Raw genomic sequence first — 18,424 nt, 5'->3', positions numbered from 1 at the left:
AGAGCCATCCAATACCAGCGGTACAGGAAGGAGCTAATTAGACAAATGAATTCAGGATCATAGGGAATGGGAAGTCAAAACTGGAAGCAAAAAGGAAGATAAAACCTAGAACAAAGACAATGCAGATGCACAAGTATCAATCAGAAGATACATTCTCACTCCCAGCTCTGCTGCTGACCTGATGGGAGATATTGACCACCCCACATCTACCAGCTTAACATGTGGTTAACAGTATCTATCACTGATAAGAAAAGCGTGACTACAGCATCTAATATCACCAGCTTCTCTCTGTGAGGTTCCAAAAACTTCAAGGTGCCTGATTTAACATATCTGGTTGTGGTACAGTGGGGACTGCGAAGGAGGCATTTGCCAGAGCACACGTGAAAATCAAAACACGCTTCAACCGTAGTATTCCAGGACCCTCCTATCTTGTCCCTTTACCTCTGTCGATTTGAACAAGTTCCTGGTTCTCTCCCTCAGAGTCATCGCTGTCCTCATCACTTGGGGGATAGGAGATCTAGGGAGCAAGGAGAAAGAAAAGGCTTCATCGTGAATACTGAGTATTGCCTTGCTGCTGCCCAAGCCACTTCCCCCACCCTCCCCTTCTCATATCCTGCAGGCATCCACCCCATCTAACCACACACACCCCACCACAGCACCTCCCTGTTAACACATCCTCATCTCCCAACCTCAAACTCCCATCACATCCTCTTACTTGCAGCAACACAGAACAAACAACCTATCACTATTTCCACCTTACTGCACCTCCAATTCTTTCTCCAAGCACAACAAATGTACCCTGTCCTTAGCTCCCCAGATGCACTGCTTATAACTATCATGGCCTACCACATCCACATCATATGGACAACTGAATCTTCAAAACCCATCACCGTAGGGGGGAAGAGAGAGAAAAAAAAAAAAAAAAAAGGAAAAAAAAAAGCATCCTGTCAACAGCACTATCATCTCGCAAGGCACCCACAAGTGGATGTGGCATGTTAACTTTAGCCATCTTATGTATGTACCCACACTTCCCCTTGAAGACACACACAAGCCACAAAAGAACAGGCATCTCACTTTCCTATAGCATGACTCTGAAGAATATAACACGAAGAAGAGAAACAGGCTTCTACAGCAATGTGACAAACAACATTATACTCTCCCTGCCAACACTAATACTTAAAGTTTAACTGAACACCCTTAAATATTTGCCCCAAAAGTAATGACAACTCATGTATTTTGCCTATCAGGAATTTTCAGAGATATTTGCATTGAGTCAGCCAATGGACTTGAGCAAGCCATTTACTACATACCCAGATACCACTTACACTACATGTGTTCTAACGCTAAGCAAACTTGGTGGCAACCTACTGAGAAGGACTGAGATCTGAATCCAAATTTTTGCAGGTCATATCAGAAACTCATCAGGAGTTGGTTATATGTAGAGGAAACCCTACCTCCCTAGTTCCTGACTTATGATCTGCTGCACAGGGCATACCTAGAAGTTATTACACCTGATCAAACCTTGGAGCTACACAGCTTACTATGTGTTTCTGGCAGGGCCAAAAAGAAATGAGTCAAAGGAAAACGCAATACTTCAACAGAAACATTCACAAGAGAGACTTCTGGAATAACAACATCACTGCAAGATGAGCTTTATTATCCCTTACACCTTTTTATCCCAAATAACAACAAATATTCCGATCATTCTTAGCTTTCTCTGAGTCTCACAAATTACCTGGCCACAACAGTATCCAGTGACAATGGGTTTCAAAAGTTACATGCTGTGTTTCCACTTGAGAAGTGTTTCATGAGCTGCGCTTGACTTTTATGTAAGATGAGGCAGCAAGCAACCATTATACTGATACGGACTCATCTCCCCTCCACCACTGTTCCCAGGGAAATGTCCTTGGAGTGTTTCAGCCTCCCAGATACCCAAAAGTGCAACTACACTTAATTAGGTGCCTCTGAGTGAAAGACATACATAACTGACACAGAGAAATAGCAGGGAAATACTGACTGATACTAACTTTGACAGATATTAGTTCAACTCACCTACTTTGTCACCATCCTCTAGAGATTTTTAATCCCTGAAGAAGTCTGCTGCCAACTTCTTTTTCTTTCTCTTTTAGAGCTACCTTATAACCTTCCGTATTTACAAGGCCTTTTATGAAGCCATAAAATATCTTTCTACCTTGTTTGTCTTTTTAAGCTACTTTTCCAGCTGTCAGATCATGAATGGGGAAAGTGGCCAAGATTTATCTGTGTTTCTAATATTCTTGAAGTAAACAGAGGGAGTTACTTTTCTATCACAACTACAATTTTCTTGCATACATTCACACATACACATTATTTAATAAAGGCAGTGCTGAGGAACACTGCCAAATCAGAGTTCTAGCTGTCCCCAGAACAGGTATAATACCCTGTTTGTGCCCTGGGGGTGGGCAGCTGACACTGAGATACCATTGTGCTGGCTGCTGAACAAACAGTGGCCTTGTCATCGGAACAAAAGCTAGGGCTCCAGTTCTAACCTGAGAGGTACTGACTTGACTTTGTTGCTCATTTGCACATTAAAAAATAAATAACAAGAGCTAAATAAATAAATAAATATATTTGGACATCGCTGGAGTTTCAGTGAGCTTTAAGGTTTCTGCGTGGGAAACCCATCAGCTCTGAGCTTTATGCTATGAGAATGCCAATACATGGCACGGTTCTGCTTCCAAGAGAGGCTGTGACACTTAGCACATACAGGTCAATGAGCCACTGTCCAATGTCACTGGCCTGAGATGATTAAAACAGGAGTTGGATTTGAGTCAACGATTGACATTCTGAAGGTCTTTGTGTCTGCTGGTCCTGCATTTCCAAAACACCCAGCCCTCCCCATACAAGTGCAATGCAGCTAGCCTGCTTCCTGCACAAGTGCAATTTAGATGATCCCTAGTTTCACCACAAATAATTAATCTTTAAGTTCCTTGTCCCACAGGCAGCCCAATGCTGCCCTTCTGAGTTGCCCTGAACACATGCTATACTTCAACATACACAAGCAAAGAAAAGAAGATCTCCAATTCACATGGATGTGAATGTTTACAAGCATGGCACAAAACCACAAGAACAGGTGCCCATCCACCCTCTACTCTTTCTTGCAGAAATGCAAAGATCTAAAGTTCAAAGACAGAAGCCTCCTGTTGATGTGGATTTCAGCCTTACACCTGGGTCCTCCAGCACCAGACATGCATCCTGTCAGGTTAAGGACTCTCATGCCAGATGGAAACACAAACTCCCCCGTACATTTGATTTTGCACCAACCTCCAGTAAGTAAAGATGGTTTTGTGTACAATAGCCAGGTGATATTTAAGAAGAAATGAGTGCAAAACATTTAACTTTGGAAGAGATTTATCATAAAAGACAAGCAAGCAGATGTAAGAAAAAGCTAGAGACAAAAATCTGTCTCTTCCCCACCGCTGCTTGTCATATGAGTAATGACAACTAGCTGCAGCTAGAATTGCTCAGTCACTAAAAGGCCCAACCACCCTTAGAGTCATGCCCTGAAACACTGTTGTATTTGCACAATAAAAGAAATCCTATTAACCTGCAGCTCCTCCTGGTCTTTGCTTACAGAAGAGAAATTATGCTATGATATGATCAAAATTAGTTACATTAATAATCATCTATGAGCTTACAAAAAGAAAAGGCAGCCTTATTTTTATGGCAGAATATATCTTTCCCAGCAGTCTTCACTTACTGGCTGTACTACCCTAAAAAAATTAAGTATGAGCAGAGTTGTTTGATATAGTGGAGGAGATGTGCATGAGGAGCAGCAAGATAAGCATCCAGCTAACCACATGCAACCTGGAAGTGTTAGAAGTGTGCAATGAGCACTTGCAAGCACAGAAGAACACCTTACAGCATGTGGAAATGAGTGCAGAAGCGTTTGCTAAGCCATTTCAATAAGCAATAATCTGGGTGTGCAAAATATTTCAAAGATATTTCCATGCAAATGGGGAGGAGACAGTTCCTTCCCTCTGCTGACTGTCTGCTCCAATACTATGCAAGATCTTCACGATGCAACTGCTGAACAGATCTGTGACAAGCCATGAAAAAGGAGCAGTGAGAGGAAATGAACTAAGAGCCTCTCCACTCACTCACTTGTTCCCTTTAAACTGGAAAAAATCCTGTTCTTCCATAACTAAGGTGCTGACTTGGTCTTAGTTAAAAACATTTTACTTAAATTTCCCCAGTTACTTTTCCAGGTCAACAATAGCAGCAGTTGCCATGGGACACTGCCTGATCTTGAATGAAAGAGGTGCCATCATTCCACCTCTGAAGAAAATCTGAATTAGAGTGGGAAAGCAAGGGAGATGATGAGATGCTAAAAGGTCGTTACAAGCCATGGAATAGCGTGAGGAATAGGGAAGGAGTGAGTCAAACAGACCTTCAAATTAACTAACTTCCTTTTTCTCCCAAGTTCTTTAATTTTTATTTTAGAGATACACATAATTGGAATAAGCACTTAATGCTAGCAAACCAAGCTTTAATACTTGCTCTCTCCTCAATCAAAAGCAGTAGAGTTTGAAATGAAAGGTTTAGTTCAGTCTTCAAACCTACAAGAGAAAAATGACTGCCCAAACTAGATATGGACTTTACAGCTGCAGTCCATCAACAGGCAGGCTTCCAAGCAGCACAGTCCTACTTCAGACAAATCTTTCTCAATTCTTTCTTGATTTTGTTTTTAACTTTCCACCACAGCTCTGCCTCCAAACTTTTTTCCCCCTCTTTCCCACAAATGGCTAGGATTCAAACCTAGGATCTGTAACCCCTGAACACTGCTTTGCTTGACAGAGCAGCTATCTGGCTGAAACTGGTGATGGGCTGGTGAGACACGGCCCTTGTTCTCCTGGCTTGTCCGATGTTGAATATAGCAAAGCCATTCCTGTTTTTTTGTTTGGCATTGTGTGGCAATGGAGCCACGCAGCATTTCTCTCCATTTCTGTGTTACTCTGTTCATGCCTTTGCTGATGTGATAAAGAGATTTATGGCTAAACCATATCCAAGTTTCATGGAATTCTCCTAGAAGACTAGTATCCACCTGTTATCCTTCTTATCCAACACACAGAAACAGCATTTTAGGTACATAGCTCAGAAAGGAATTAGCAAATAAAGCAGCGTCAAAATAATGTGTCAGGAACATGTCAGAAAGAAGCAACCTACAAAAGAGTTGTGCTGCAAAGAGATTCCCTAGCAAGGAGGTCAGCTCCTGACAACTCATAGCACGAAGCCTTTGCATTTCCCTGGCTTCCATCTTGCAGGATCAGTGCTATTTAGCAGCGCTGACACCACAAAGCACAGCAGTCAAGAAGACAAGAAGGAGCCTGAAGGATTAAAGACTGAAGCTCTCCTTCCATTACAGGGCCTCAACCACCCTGCACAAAGATACAGTGACAGAGCTCCGTCTGCGATTTACAGCCCAGGTGCTGCTGAACCTCATCTCCAAACAGATTAAAAGCAACGCTACTTATCACAGGCTGACAGCTCTCTCAGGCAGGAGGGGAGGACAGTACAAGGAACACCAAGAATGAGAGGGACCTACAGCATTGACCTCATCTGTCTCATACCTATGGACAGGGTAGGATGGGTGATGACTGCTCACTCTGCTGCTAACCATCCTGCTTAGCCTACAGGGATTTCAATACACTCCTCCCAACTCCCACCCCACTCCAACAGGCCTAACTACATGGCTGTGCTGAGAAGAGTTCCCTCCACGCAGGCCAGCTTCTCTGACAACTTACAGCAGCTCTCCAGCATCGCACGGGTCTCTTCAGCAGTGCAGCCTGACAGGAGCTGGCATATACAACACATCTGGTAACAGTTTTTCCATTTTCTCCTCTGCAGACCCAGAGGGCAACTGCCATTGCCATGAGATACTTCACTAGCTGAAGAGAACTTGCTTGTGTTGGGAGACCTCACTCGACACTCACCTCTGCTCAGCCATAAAGAACTACATTAGCCAGATTTGCAAACACAAGGAACAAAGCCTTACAGTCTGGAAAATGCATTTGGAGCACACGAGACATTTCAGGCTTCTCCTCCTCTTAAAATCCCACATTAACCCTTTTGAGTACAAGCAGATGTGAGATGCATCATTTCTATGGTTTTACACCAAAGCCACCTTGTTTTACAACAGAGCAACCCAGTAATACAACATCAGCTCTCAAAATGAGATCTTTTATCTATAAGATCAGAAACCTTAAAGGAAGAGTCCATGAAAAACTTTGCCCTTGCTCTCCATGTACCAGATCCTTTCCAGGTGACATTACGTGATTCTCAGTGCTCTTGAGCCCGATCCATAGGAGCAGACTATACAGCACATGCATTTACACGTGGTGTTACATCACAAGTGGATGCACAAAACAAAACCCAGTGTTGTTCTTGCAGAACTGACTTGCTTCATGCACTACAGAGAGCAATCAAGCATACTAAACTGGCAGCTCCACAGACCATTTCAGGTGAGAGACAGAGGAAGTTGCATTACGCTGAAGTTCTCTGCAAAACCATAGCGTTCCCTAAGAACAGCTTGCTCCATCAAAGTCAGAATAAATGGTCTTCTATGAAAAAAAAAATATATATATGTATATATATATATACACAAGTTGTTGATTTTTTAAGCTCCTAAATTTTGTTGCTTGATACGGTCCATTTCATATATTGTTATTCTCTTCTGTTAATTACCCTTTGGCCATAAAACTTTCAGTTCTTCTTAATAACCAATTCTCAGAAATGAAGTAAATATATAAATGCACACAAAAAACCATCTGGCTGCAGACAACCACTTGGCTTTGTATGTAATAACTGGGTAACAGGACATGGAAGGATTATTTCATATTTTCCCTACATAAAACAAAATCCATTCTCAGCAAACTGGAGGACCTAGCTGTCTCTCAGGCAACTGTTCTCAAGATAGGAAATTAACTATTCAACCAATTTAAGTTTTCTTCTCATCATGCCAATAAAGATCACAGCAAACTGACTTCTGTTGACAAGAGGTAAGGACAACAGTATGAAATATGAAAGAAAAAAGAATGAAAGAAAAGAAATAAAGCACCTACATCAGAGAAACAGCATGACCCTGTAAGAAAGGAGTATAGTGAGATCTGTTTCTGAACAACAGCAGTGGGAAGAGACAAGACCTTTAGGCCATTAGCAATTGAATTCTTCACTCTCCTTGAAGCCACTGGCTCAAAACCAGGCCTGCAGCCTGGTCAAACTGATTAATCAGCTGCCCAGGGCCAATCAATACATTTTGTTCCCTGCATGTGTCAGATACCAAGGTTTATCTATTCTCACTGCAAATCTGAATGAGTGTTGAGGTATCTGGGCGTACTTTATGCAGACATCTCACCTCCTTTCATAATTCTAAATTCAAATGAGGACCATTTGCCTTGCAGTCAGGTAAGAAACCTCATCCATCCCCAAAATAAGTTTTGTTTATTCCCGAAGTGGGAGAGAAACACTACTAAGCAAAATCTCCTTATGGCACCTAGACTCAGGCATTGGCTACTTTTTCCCCTCAAAGGTGTTTCCAATTCTGAGTTCTTAGGTTTCGTCATATGAGCTGATTTTGGAGCAAAGGTTGGGAGTTGATTCCAGGAAAGGCTGCAAAGGGCTTTTCCCAGGTGTGTTCGCCAGGGACAATGACAAGCCAACCCAGACACCTTACCATTTGAGGAACACAAGCCATGGCCCCCACAGTCTACCAAGCATGAAGAACACCTCCCCAGGTTTTGTCACATCACAATGACAACATTACTTTGGAAGATGCATGTCAGTAGGCAAAAAGTGTTGATCTCTGCTCTCAGCACCACAGCCTAAGTCTTAGCAAACTGAAGGGGCTTTACTACTATGAGCCGGAGTAGTAGGCCAGCTTTCTAAACTTAAGAGTACTAAAGGAGGAGAGGGCTGTTGACAGGCTGGACTGCCCCAGCTGCTTGCAGAGCTGCCAGTTGCTCTCAGAGCTGTCTATGGGCTCTTAGCCCCCACTGTCCCAGCCGACACAGAACAACTAGGAAGATCCATGATTGGGATTACTGCACAAGCAGTTCACGGCAGCTTTGCCACAAATCTTCCTGGTAAAGCACTTACTTATGTCCAGATCCTCCAGGAACTTTCTTTAAGTATCTACAGCGTTTTACTCTCCATCAGGCTATCAAGGCTAGCCTGCAGAGGCTACCACGTGATCTTTACATGATACTCTCACACAAACGATGCTCTGTTGTTGCAGTCCCATTCTTCTGGGATGGTATCAAAGACAACAAAAAAAGTCCATCTTGCCCACCATTTGGTGAGCCATAGTAGGTGCAGAGGAGGAAGAGAGACGCAGCCAGCTTCCAAGATGCCCCAACTTCAAAGCGCCTGCCCCACAACAACCAGAGTGCATACTGAGGTACACATGGAGTCCAAGTCAATGTGCAGAGAGGCTAGTCCACAGTAGAGAGAAGATTATAATGGGCATGAGAGGTTAAAAAAAAGAAGAAAAAAAAAAAAAAGAATAGCAAAAGAGTACAGAAGGGCTCAGCAGCACCAGGAGCTGTGCATCCCCAAGTAGTGACCAAGCTGCTCCAGAAGAAAACAGACCTCCTTAAACCGTGCTCCACATGTGTGCCATGGCCCTTACAGCAGGCCTGTGTATGGGCTTGCGAAGAGACAGTTCTGCATGAGTCAGATTGGGCCACGCACTCTTTACACAGACCTTTAGGCCTGGGTCACAAAGGAGAGAGGCTCTGTCCACGCAGAGTCCATACTTTATGGGGAATGCTTTCTGTACAATCCACGGCCACAACTAATTGACTTCTCTAAACCCTTGCCTGGATGTTCACATGGAGCAGCTGTGGGTGGTGCTGGTTCCTTTTCAAAAACAGCTGTGTTGGCTGACTGTGCTGGTCAATGATGGTGAAAGGACACGTGGGCTCTGCCCACAGCCACGTATAACACTCACTGCAGCAGAAAACAGGCCTGAGTGCATACATAGCTGTGATGTTGGTTGCTAGGAACAGTTGGGTCACCCAGCAACCCACATCCCTCTGAATAGGGGCTCCAGATAAATGTGGGGAGACAGAAGGGCTGGCGCTGCCTACACTGTGGGTGGGAGTGTATTTCCCAATGAAAAATGAACACAGCCCTTGGTTCCCATACTGAGACATCCCAATAACACTCCTGTGACCCCAGACACGTTCCAAGAGCAACCAGAGATTTTGACACTATGGCAGAGCGGTCCCCTGCTCAATTACCACTCCACAAAGATGTCCTCAGTGAAGGGAAGCTTTGCAATTCAAAACAAACAAATAAAATAAAAAAAATTAAAAATGAACCCACTGTTTTGCAAAAGCCATAAAAATGAATGATTACCTGAGTCCATTTTCTATTTTCACTTCAAATATAAGCCATATTTCTGCTCAAGAAAACATCCTAAACAGAGCAATTCAAGAGCTTAAGATGGTGCATGACAGCAGGAAATTAAGTAGAACTGCACTGTCCTGCAAAGTAAAATGGATTAATCTGTTTTCACTGAAACGCAGAAGTTAAATACATAGGATTACATTTTCAAAAATTGAATTTTCAGAATTCAATTTTTCATTCAAATAAAAACCAGAATTGGGAAATACATGGGAAAGTAATGAGATTTCTTTGTGGCAGTGTATGTGTGGAGTTCTCATTTATTTGAATCTAGACTATATTAATTTATAAATGAGGGCCACTGAAAGGATGACTCACTGAATCATCCCAATCTCAATGAACTTCTCTTTATGCCATATTTACAATACCTGAAATCTGTCTGAAGTCCCACTCTCTGGAATTAAGTTGTTACAGGATTTTACTGGTGCTGGATAACTGCACAGAGAAGATGACAAACCTTGAGGATTCAGAACTTAGAAGCTGAGTAGAAGGAATTGCAAACCTTTTATTTTACAAGGCCTCAGGCAGAAATCTCAAAAACCAATTGAGTGGCAGGGACTGGCTGTTGTGCTCCATCTCGGATGAGTGTTTGTCACAATATTTTTGACCCACTAACATCATTTTAGTCCAAATTATCAGTATTTTAACTTCAGACCTCTCAGCTAAAACTGTACTTACACACTTTCATGTAACTGCTTGTCCTCTTCCTGAGTGAGACTAAGACAAGCCAGAAGCATCTAGCGTTACCAGGTGTTAATAGGTGGAATGGTAAAGTTTTGGTTTAAAGCAGACTCCCTCAGCCCTGAAGTGATGAACCTGTTCAGTGGGATGTGCTGAAAATCCACAAAGCAGAGAACAGCTTCATACACCACAGGAGACAGACGAAGCTAAGATCTCATTGTGCCAAGCTGCCATCAGCCAGCCTGAAGGCTACTGGCTGGCTGAGCACGTGACAGGCAGTCAGCTCAGACAGACGGAAATTAATCTGCCCTCATTCATACAAAGCATGAGCCTTAAACGGATCTTTCAGAGCGCACCCACTGTGCATCAATAATAAGGGAGCTACTTGGCTCTATTTTGATTCAAGAAGAAAAAGTTTAAATAGCCCTCCTGCTCTGCAGAGTAACCAGCTCCCACTGGGACAGGGTCTCACATGTCACCTCCTGCAGGCCTGAGGCTCACTGTGCACGACCAACCAAGGCAACCAAACACAGGCAGGGCCAGGATGATGCCCAGTCACCCCTCAGGGCTGGCCAGCCCAAAGACTCATAGCTGAGTCCAGATGCAGATGCAGGTCCCCACCACTGCGTAGGCACGTGTGCAAGCTGCAAGGATACGTGAAGAAAGCTAGCATGGTGCCTTTGTTAGTGCCCAGTACACAGCTCCCTTTTAAGCAAGCGTGAGGCTAGAATTTCACAGAACCGAATGCAGTTCTCTGTGACTAGGACAGACCTGCATGTGACTTCATTTCATTTCATTGATTAAGGAAACGACAAACATGTCTTAAACTCTACCCCATCAAAAAGGAGCATGCCCAATTTGCAGGTAATTCAACAACTTTTATAGATTAAAGTATCATCTGCATCGTCTCCAAAGCCATTTGAATTGACACAGAAGCTGGAGTGGAATTGCCACCCTTCAAGTGCTGAGCTCTGTTCAGCTGCATGTTCCAGCCAGCTAATTTTATACACCACAACCCAACTGCTTCATTCTGATAACACATAGGGCCACTAATTAAGGATTTAGTTTGACTGGCAATGCACAGACTTGTACCAAGCAGATGCTCCCTGCCCCAAGGAGCTTGCCTGTAAGCAAATCTTACAAAACCGACACCCACACTTTACCCACTACACAAATATGCAGAAGCATAAGAGTTGAAGAGGGATTCAGAATGAAATCATTTGTGCCAGAAACCCCTGCCCCAAACTGGGGATAAGCATTTCATTTGTAGCAAGTCCTGTGAGCTGGGCAGAGAGCATTTCTTGAGGGCTCAGGACTCTCTCATAACTCACATGCAAACCCAGGATACACATCTTAAAAGCCACCTTGAACAATTCGATTTGTATTTCAGGATGGGCTTTCAGGGATATCAGTCTAAAGCTATGAAAAAAAAAAAAAATAGAAACTCTACTAGATTGAAATACTGGAAAACCAGCTAAAAATTCTGATCTTGAGTTACGGGCGTCTCTCATCACCCTGTTTGAAACATTTCACCAGGATGTGGCACAACTCCTTTTTGTCACTCCTCTCTGCTGTCCCACAGACTGCTCTGAAACAGACCCAGTTGCCAGCTGTTACCAGAGATGATCCCTAACCTGGTACATTTAGAGCTGTTGCTGGCTTTATGTTTCTAGCCAAACAGCGTAGGTTTCTAAATCTGGCCTAATCTCTAGTCAAGAACACCAGATGATCAAAGCAAGAGGTCTGAGGAATAAGACTCCAACTTGCATCCTGTCTTGGGCTTGGCTGCAGCAGCTGAAGGACTCCGAGCCAAAGGGCTGGATTGTGAACCACAACAGCTCAGAAGCTGCCACTGAGGTGCCTCCACTGCAGAGGAGCAAATGTCTAGCAAGGACACAGCAGGACCAAACACAAACCCTAACTATCAAGCTTCGCAGCCCAGTCACTCCGACCAGGAATTGCTGGCTGAGCGCACTACCCCAATGGAAGGAGAAACATCAGTCAGCCAGACCTTCCTTTCATATCAAGGTGACTTCTGGCAAAAGGATAACAAAGGGACAAGAAGTTTCTCAGTAACACCAGCACACCTCTTAAGTCAAAGCCCTCCAAGCAGCTTTAGTGTTCAACTACCTAAAGAGCAACACTACAAAGAAAGAAGGAAAGTCCATTAATATAGCAGCTGATACATGTAAAATCCTGGACTCACTACATGAGGCCACTCAGCTTCTCTAGGGAGAGAAGTCTAGAAACACTCATCACAGCCACACTTAGCCAATTCAGGACATGCTGCCAAAATGAGATCTTCACAGTGGGCAGAAATTTCATCCTGAAAAAGTTCCCAGAGCTGGGATGCCAACTGGAGGTCAGTCAGCTCTCCCAAGTTACAAAATTGAGTTGACAATTCACCCAAGGACAGTCTCCCAGGACTTTGCCTGATTGCAGTGCTGCTGCAAGCCTGAAACACAACAGCAGTTTGTTTTCTCTTGAATTTGGGAACTTCCAACAAAGGTCATGAAGTGCAAAAGCAAGTGGGTAGTGAAGGAGAACAGCCGCCAGCAATACTGCCTTTAAAGCTCAGGAAGCTCTTGGTTTGGGTGGTGGATGGAGATCAGTACTTAATTCTACTCTCATTGGTTGCTCATTCTGCATTCGAGATACTATAGGCCTGACTTGATGCTCACACTTCACTAACTTTCCACCAGGTTTCAGTGACAGTAGGACTGGATCTTTTAAACAACACATGTACCATACAAGCAAAAAAAATGCACACACTACACAGATTACATACACAGACTCATGCAAGGCAGCAGAGGACACACAAGCCCAGCCAGAGTCTGACAGCCCCACAGACTGAGGCAGGAGATGGAGATGGTGTGGGTAGCTGGACTCATTGCAGGGCCCATGCGCAGCGCAGCCACAGGAAGCCATCTCTTTACCTGCAAAGAGATCTGGCCCTGCACAGAAACAGAGTGTGCATGCTCTAATTAAGTGGTTCATGCACTGGTACAAGGCTCAAGTAAAAGCAGGCTGCTGCATGTGATCCCCAAAGGCCTACAAAACATATATAAACCCACAGTTTGTAAGTCTGGCTTTCTGCCCGTACACATGTATACCAGTCATTGTACCAGTCACCACAGCAGGCTGCAGTGCTACCTCTGAAGGTCTATGCTTGCAAGGAACAGCTCAAGCTTGAGTCTGCTTTCTCCACTGAGACTGCAAAAACGCAGACCACCTGTTGGCAGCACACAACTTTGGCACTACCATGAGCAAAATGGCTGCATGTATGCCATCCTAAGGTTTCCCTGCATGCACTCCAGCATCCTGAATGCTGTATATACCCCCAGCAGCTCTGTCAGAAGGGCTTTATGGCTTCACAACTTCAGGCTCTAAGAGACAAACAATGAAGCTAAGGGAGGTGATCACAGCCACTAGGTCCAGAAACATCGCATTCAAAAGAAATCCCCAATTGCCTCTGCACAGAGGTATCACACACACAAAGTAATGCTGCTATTTTGTTTCCGAAACCAAAATCTAACCCTGCCTCCCACAAGACCAGCTGAAGTACAGAGACAGAAAATTTTGAGGCAACATTAGTTCCCTTTCTAACAAAGTTGTCATCAGCCTGTCCACAGTGACTGTGCAGAAGTGCAGCCACGCTGCAATCTGCCTCTGTGTAACACATACAAAAGGCTCCACTGGAGCCTGGTGTGCAGATTCCCCAGCCCCCATCCCATGCGCTGAGGGCTGCTGCTTTTCCCACATCCCTTCTTTATTCAGGGCCAGATACTACACTGCAAGCTGTATGAATGCAAGTCCAGAATAACTGCTGATTTGAGTGAGAACCTCTCAGTTCACAATACTTTTGCCAACTCACAATGTGGTAATTCTTCTTACTGATTGTGACTCCGTTTTCATCCCATTGCGTACAGTTAAGAGATTCCGCCTTGCATTTAGCAGGAACAGTTTAGCTATTCCTTGTCCTGAATCTGTGATCTCAGCTTTTTTTTTTTTTTTTTTTTTTTTTTTGAACGCTAAAGAAGGACATAAGCAGAGTTTGGAAAACCATGGGTCAACGCAGGGAGCCAGGCTGCAAACTGCAGCTCAGATTGCAGCCTTCTGGAGCAGAAGAGAGAGAAATGCAAATACTGAGCTGAAAGGCATTTCAGGCAAACCGTGTTTGCACGGCACCTAGTGCGGCAGGGTTCTAGTCCGGAGAGGGTTGGAAGGCTGCAGATAAAGTGCATACGAAGGTACCCAGAGAGAGCGGTGAATGCACACGCAGGAACGTCAACCCCGTTAAAAGTAAGTACTTCTAGACTGAAAAACACACAAACCATTTACATTCACGTGCCTCCTGTGTAATCTACCGTGCGCAAAGAACACGACTCCGGTAGCAGGGATACAGCCCAGGCCAGCTCCTGTCTAGCGCACCGCCTCAAAGGAAATCGGCCCAGCATAATAAACATCACAAGTTACTGCCCCTTGTCATCCCTGGTCCTCGTTACCTGGATGGCCCAAAAGCACCCGAGACGACACCGTCCATCCTTACCTTTAGCTGGAAAGGCTGAATTTCGTTCAAAGTCTGGTTCCTGAGCTTTTTGGTGAGGACCTTCAGCATGGTACAAGTCCGAGGAGCCAAGAAGGGGTTAAGCACACGCGCACACCTCCAAACGCCCAGCCGCCGCCGCCGGGCTCGCGGCAGCGCGGCGGGGCTGGCATCCAGCGCCCGGCACGGCGCGAGGCGAGGCTGCGGCCAGCCGTGCCCTGGGTCCTGCCCCTCGTTGGGGGCCGCGGGGCGGAGCGAGGCCCCACAGAAATAAATACGGCACTTCCCCTGCCTTTCTCCCCGCTACGCTTCAGGAAGGAGGGAGGCACGGCGCTGCCGGGCGCTCACTGAGGGCCGGCGAAGCCCCCCGCTGGCCGAGGCTCCGGGCCCCGCTCGCGGCAGCAGCGCCGCCCGCCCCCCGCCTCTCCGCGGCCCCAGCCGGGCATGGCGCCCCCCCTCCCAACCGCCCCGGGCCCCGCACGGCCGCGGCCGCCCCGCGCTCAGCCCGCAGCGGGGAGCGCCCAGGCAGCGGCGCGGCAGCCGCTGCGCCCATTGGCCGGTCGGAGCGGGCCGGGGCAGGGCCTCCGCTTAAAGGGCCCCGCACCCAGCCCCCTCCCGGCCGCGGGGCAGCGCCGGGGCCGCTATCAAGCAGGGCTACGGTCGTGAGGCCGGCGGCTGTGCCCTATAGTGCTTGACAGCTGCGGGGCCCTCCTGGCCTCTGGGTTGGAGGAGCATTTAGCCTAGAAACGGGAAGCTCGGGTTAATCTCATCAATGTGTATCAACATCTGAAAAGGATGCATTGAAGCCAAAGCCAGGCTCTTTTCAGTGGTGTCCAGCACCAGGACAAGAGGCCATGAACACGAACCGGAACATGGCAGGTTTGCTGTGAACATCAGAAATCAATTTGTGCTGTGCAGGTGATAGAGCTCTGCCACGGCCTGTCCAGCTGCTGCAGAGTCTCCCTGGAGATCTCCAGAAACTGCCTGGACATGTTCCTGAGCAGCCTGCTCTGGGTGTCACTGCTGGAGCTAAGGCTGGAGCAGGTGGACCCAGAGTTCCCTGCCGGCCTCAGCCATGCTGTGACTCTGTGAAGCAGTCCTACATGCTCACCCACAGCCTGCTCACAGCAGGAAGATAACATGATAGATGCTACGCACTGCCTGTCCTGTCCCCTGATTCAAAGCACTGATCCACAAAGTACTTGTGTATGTCATCTCAAGTCCCTTGAGCCACCTGGACAGCTTCCAAAAGGCGTGAAGTAGCAGGGAAACTCACCAGACCCTCTTCTAACAGCAAGTGCAAGCACAGGACCAGGAAGACATAGGTTCTTGCTGCACCACTGCCCTATTTAACTGCAACAGTTGCTTTTTCAGGCATAGCAAGGTGCTCCATTTCCATGGCCAATTCTCCAGCACCTCCCTGACAAAACAGTCAGAAAAGTTAACAAGGACTGACCAATATGCTCCCAACACCTTTAAACTCACAGGAAGCCACCAAAGCATTTCCAGAAATGCCTGCCAGCAGGCCATCAGTAACACTAACAGGCTGTTAGGCACTGCCAGCTCCATGCCAGAGATAAACTCTCTGCACCTATGTGAAAGGCTCATTTCACCCACTGCCAGGTCTTTGGGGCCACCAGAGCCTTTCGTCCAAGTCTTTTTCCTGGAAAAAAAATCTGGAGCCTTGAGGAATTCTCTTTCAGTTTGCGTGCAAATTCTGGAGAAGCACAGGCTGGTTTGCATATCAGTTCCCTGTTTTCAGACAGCATGCCTGTAACAAGATAAGGAAAGAGCATTTGTAAACTACTGACTGCAGGAAAAAAAAAAAAGAAAAAAGAAAGGGAAGAAAGAGAAGAAAAGAAAGGAGAAAGAGAAGAAAGAAAGAAAGAAAGAAAGAAAGAAAGAAAGAAAGAAAGAAAGAAAGAAAGAAAGAAAGAAAGAAAGAAAGAAAGAAAGAAAGAAAAGAAAGAAAGAAAAGAAAGAAAGAAAGAAAGAAGAAAGAAAGAAAGAAAGAAAGAAAGAAAGAAAGAAAGAAAGAAAGAAAGAAAAAGAAAGAAAGAAGAAAAGAAAGAAAAAGAAAGAAAGAAAGAAGGAAGGGAGGAGGAAGGAAGGAAGGGACAGGAACTCATCTTAGGTCCAGATAATAAAGTATTTTTTTGTTTAAGGTCTGCAACAAGCACAGAGTCTGAGCCAGAGACTAATCCTTCTGCCTTTTAGGATAGTGCTGCCTTTGAAGAAGCTGGCAATAGTAGTAACTCATTTGTTATGTTGTATTTGCTGTCTGAATTCTGCATTCATATCAAAGAATTATTTTTACCTATTTCACCCCCATTTCATGCCAAATTGAAATCCCCATCCAACCTTAAGACCCTAGGTCACCATACATTGTTCACCATACACTGTTCTATGTACTTCTTGTTTCCTTACTGCCTGGATACAGGCAAACAGGTAACAGTGTGTTACCAGACCGCTAGCCTAGCATCCTGCTTCTGACAGGAGAGAATAAAATGCCAGAAGAAAACAGAAGTCCTCTGTATCAATATGCAATAACACACTTACTGTTAGGTAAGAATTACTCCTGACTGCTCGCTGATAATCAAGGCGCATCTGAAAGCAACTGAGAATCTCTTACCATTTTCTTGCCCTGATGAATATCACTTAAGAAGATTTTTTTTTCTGTCTCTTCTTTATTTTTCCTCATATCATGCCAAATTCCCCAGAGCATTGTTTGTTCCTTATTCAGGCCCTGGAGCTATTGGCTCCACTTGTAATGGTCTTTGAGATATGACCCTACTGGTGGTCCAGTCATTTAAACTTCTGGATACGAGAGGTTTCCTGTATTTGAGCTCTCTGTATTCAAATGCTGAGACAGGCACTCTGCAAGGCCCAGCTGTTTGTCTTAGGGCAGGGGAGAAGCTGCCTAAAGCAGAACAGCAGAACTTTCCATCTCATCCACAAACAGCTCACAGTTTCTCCCTGACCTCACACCATCCCACTGAGGCACAGAACACAGCAGTGACCGCAGCCTGGTGGGTTTGATGGTAGGATGCTTAACTTGTTCACAGGCCAGAGCTGCTATGGACAAACAGCAAAACCAGATGTCAGCAAAGCTTTGTCACAGCACTTGTGATGTGAAAGAACCTAATACTGTAATTACTTGTATTAGCTCTGCTTCTGCAAATTTTGCCTACCTATGCTTTAGCAGATATCTGCAGAGCAACTATTCCTTTCTTGCTTCCTATTTTATCTAACAAGAATAGCCAGAAGCACCAACTTTGGGTACACCCCAGCATTTTGGGGCTGAGTTATACATACTTTTCCCAGTGTTTTTATTCTGTAAGCATTTATGAGTTCCAGCAGGCTCAAGAAAAGCTTGCACTCTCAAGTTCCTCCCCAGCTAACCTCACTCCTCACGCTAGTAAAGTACCCTAGGTGTCTCTAATCCACAACCACAATGCCAGGAGCAGCTGACTGGCAGATCACAAGCTCCTCATTGACCCACGGCACCCAGCATTTCCTCTGAATAAGGCACAGCAACATGCTGCTGCAACGGGCAGCTGGCAATTTAGTAGAGGTCCATAGTAAAAGCCCTTGCAAAGAGAAGAGCTGCAACCTATTGCCTCTTCCCTCTTGATTTGTCCTTTCCCCAGTGGCAAGGCTTGACGTGTGCAGCTGGAGACAGGTCATGCTGCTGCATCACACATTGGAAAGAAGGCTTTGTGAGAAGTCTGGAGGTTGTGTTCCTCCCTGCAT

At 45.4% G+C, this 18,424-nt stretch overlaps 1 protein-coding gene across 5 annotated transcripts in view; it reads right to left on the bottom strand.

The window, feature by feature from the left end:
- The window catches only part of LOC100545312 (uncharacterized), a 51,191-nt gene extending 36,217 nt beyond the window's left edge, over nt 1–14,974 (bottom strand). For 2 of the 5 annotated variants that reach the window (XM_085219406.1, XM_085219409.1), the window contains exons 1-2: nt 14,675–14,901; nt 442–517 (exon numbers count right to left, since the gene is read on the bottom strand). In XM_085219406.1, coding sequence (XP_085075532.1) covers nt 442–517; nt 14,675–14,743 — 145 coding nt within the window. In that variant the 5' untranslated portion in view covers nt 14,744–14,901. Of the gene's footprint in view, nt 1–441; nt 518–14,674 lie in introns of all 5 variants that reach the window. The other 3 variants (XM_085219410.1, XM_085219407.1, XM_085219408.1) reach the window with 3 other exon arrangements.
- Nucleotides 14,975–18,424: the final 3,450 nt, after the last annotated feature.

Source organism: Meleagris gallopavo, chromosome 2 (assembly GCF_905368555.1).
Source record: "Meleagris gallopavo chromosome 2, MGAL_WU_HG_1.1, whole genome shotgun sequence".
Lineage (NCBI taxonomy): Eukaryota > Metazoa > Chordata > Aves > Galliformes > Phasianidae > Meleagris > Meleagris gallopavo.
The sequence above is the reverse complement of the archived record's forward strand: the minus strand, read 5'-3'. Positions and strand labels throughout refer to the sequence as shown.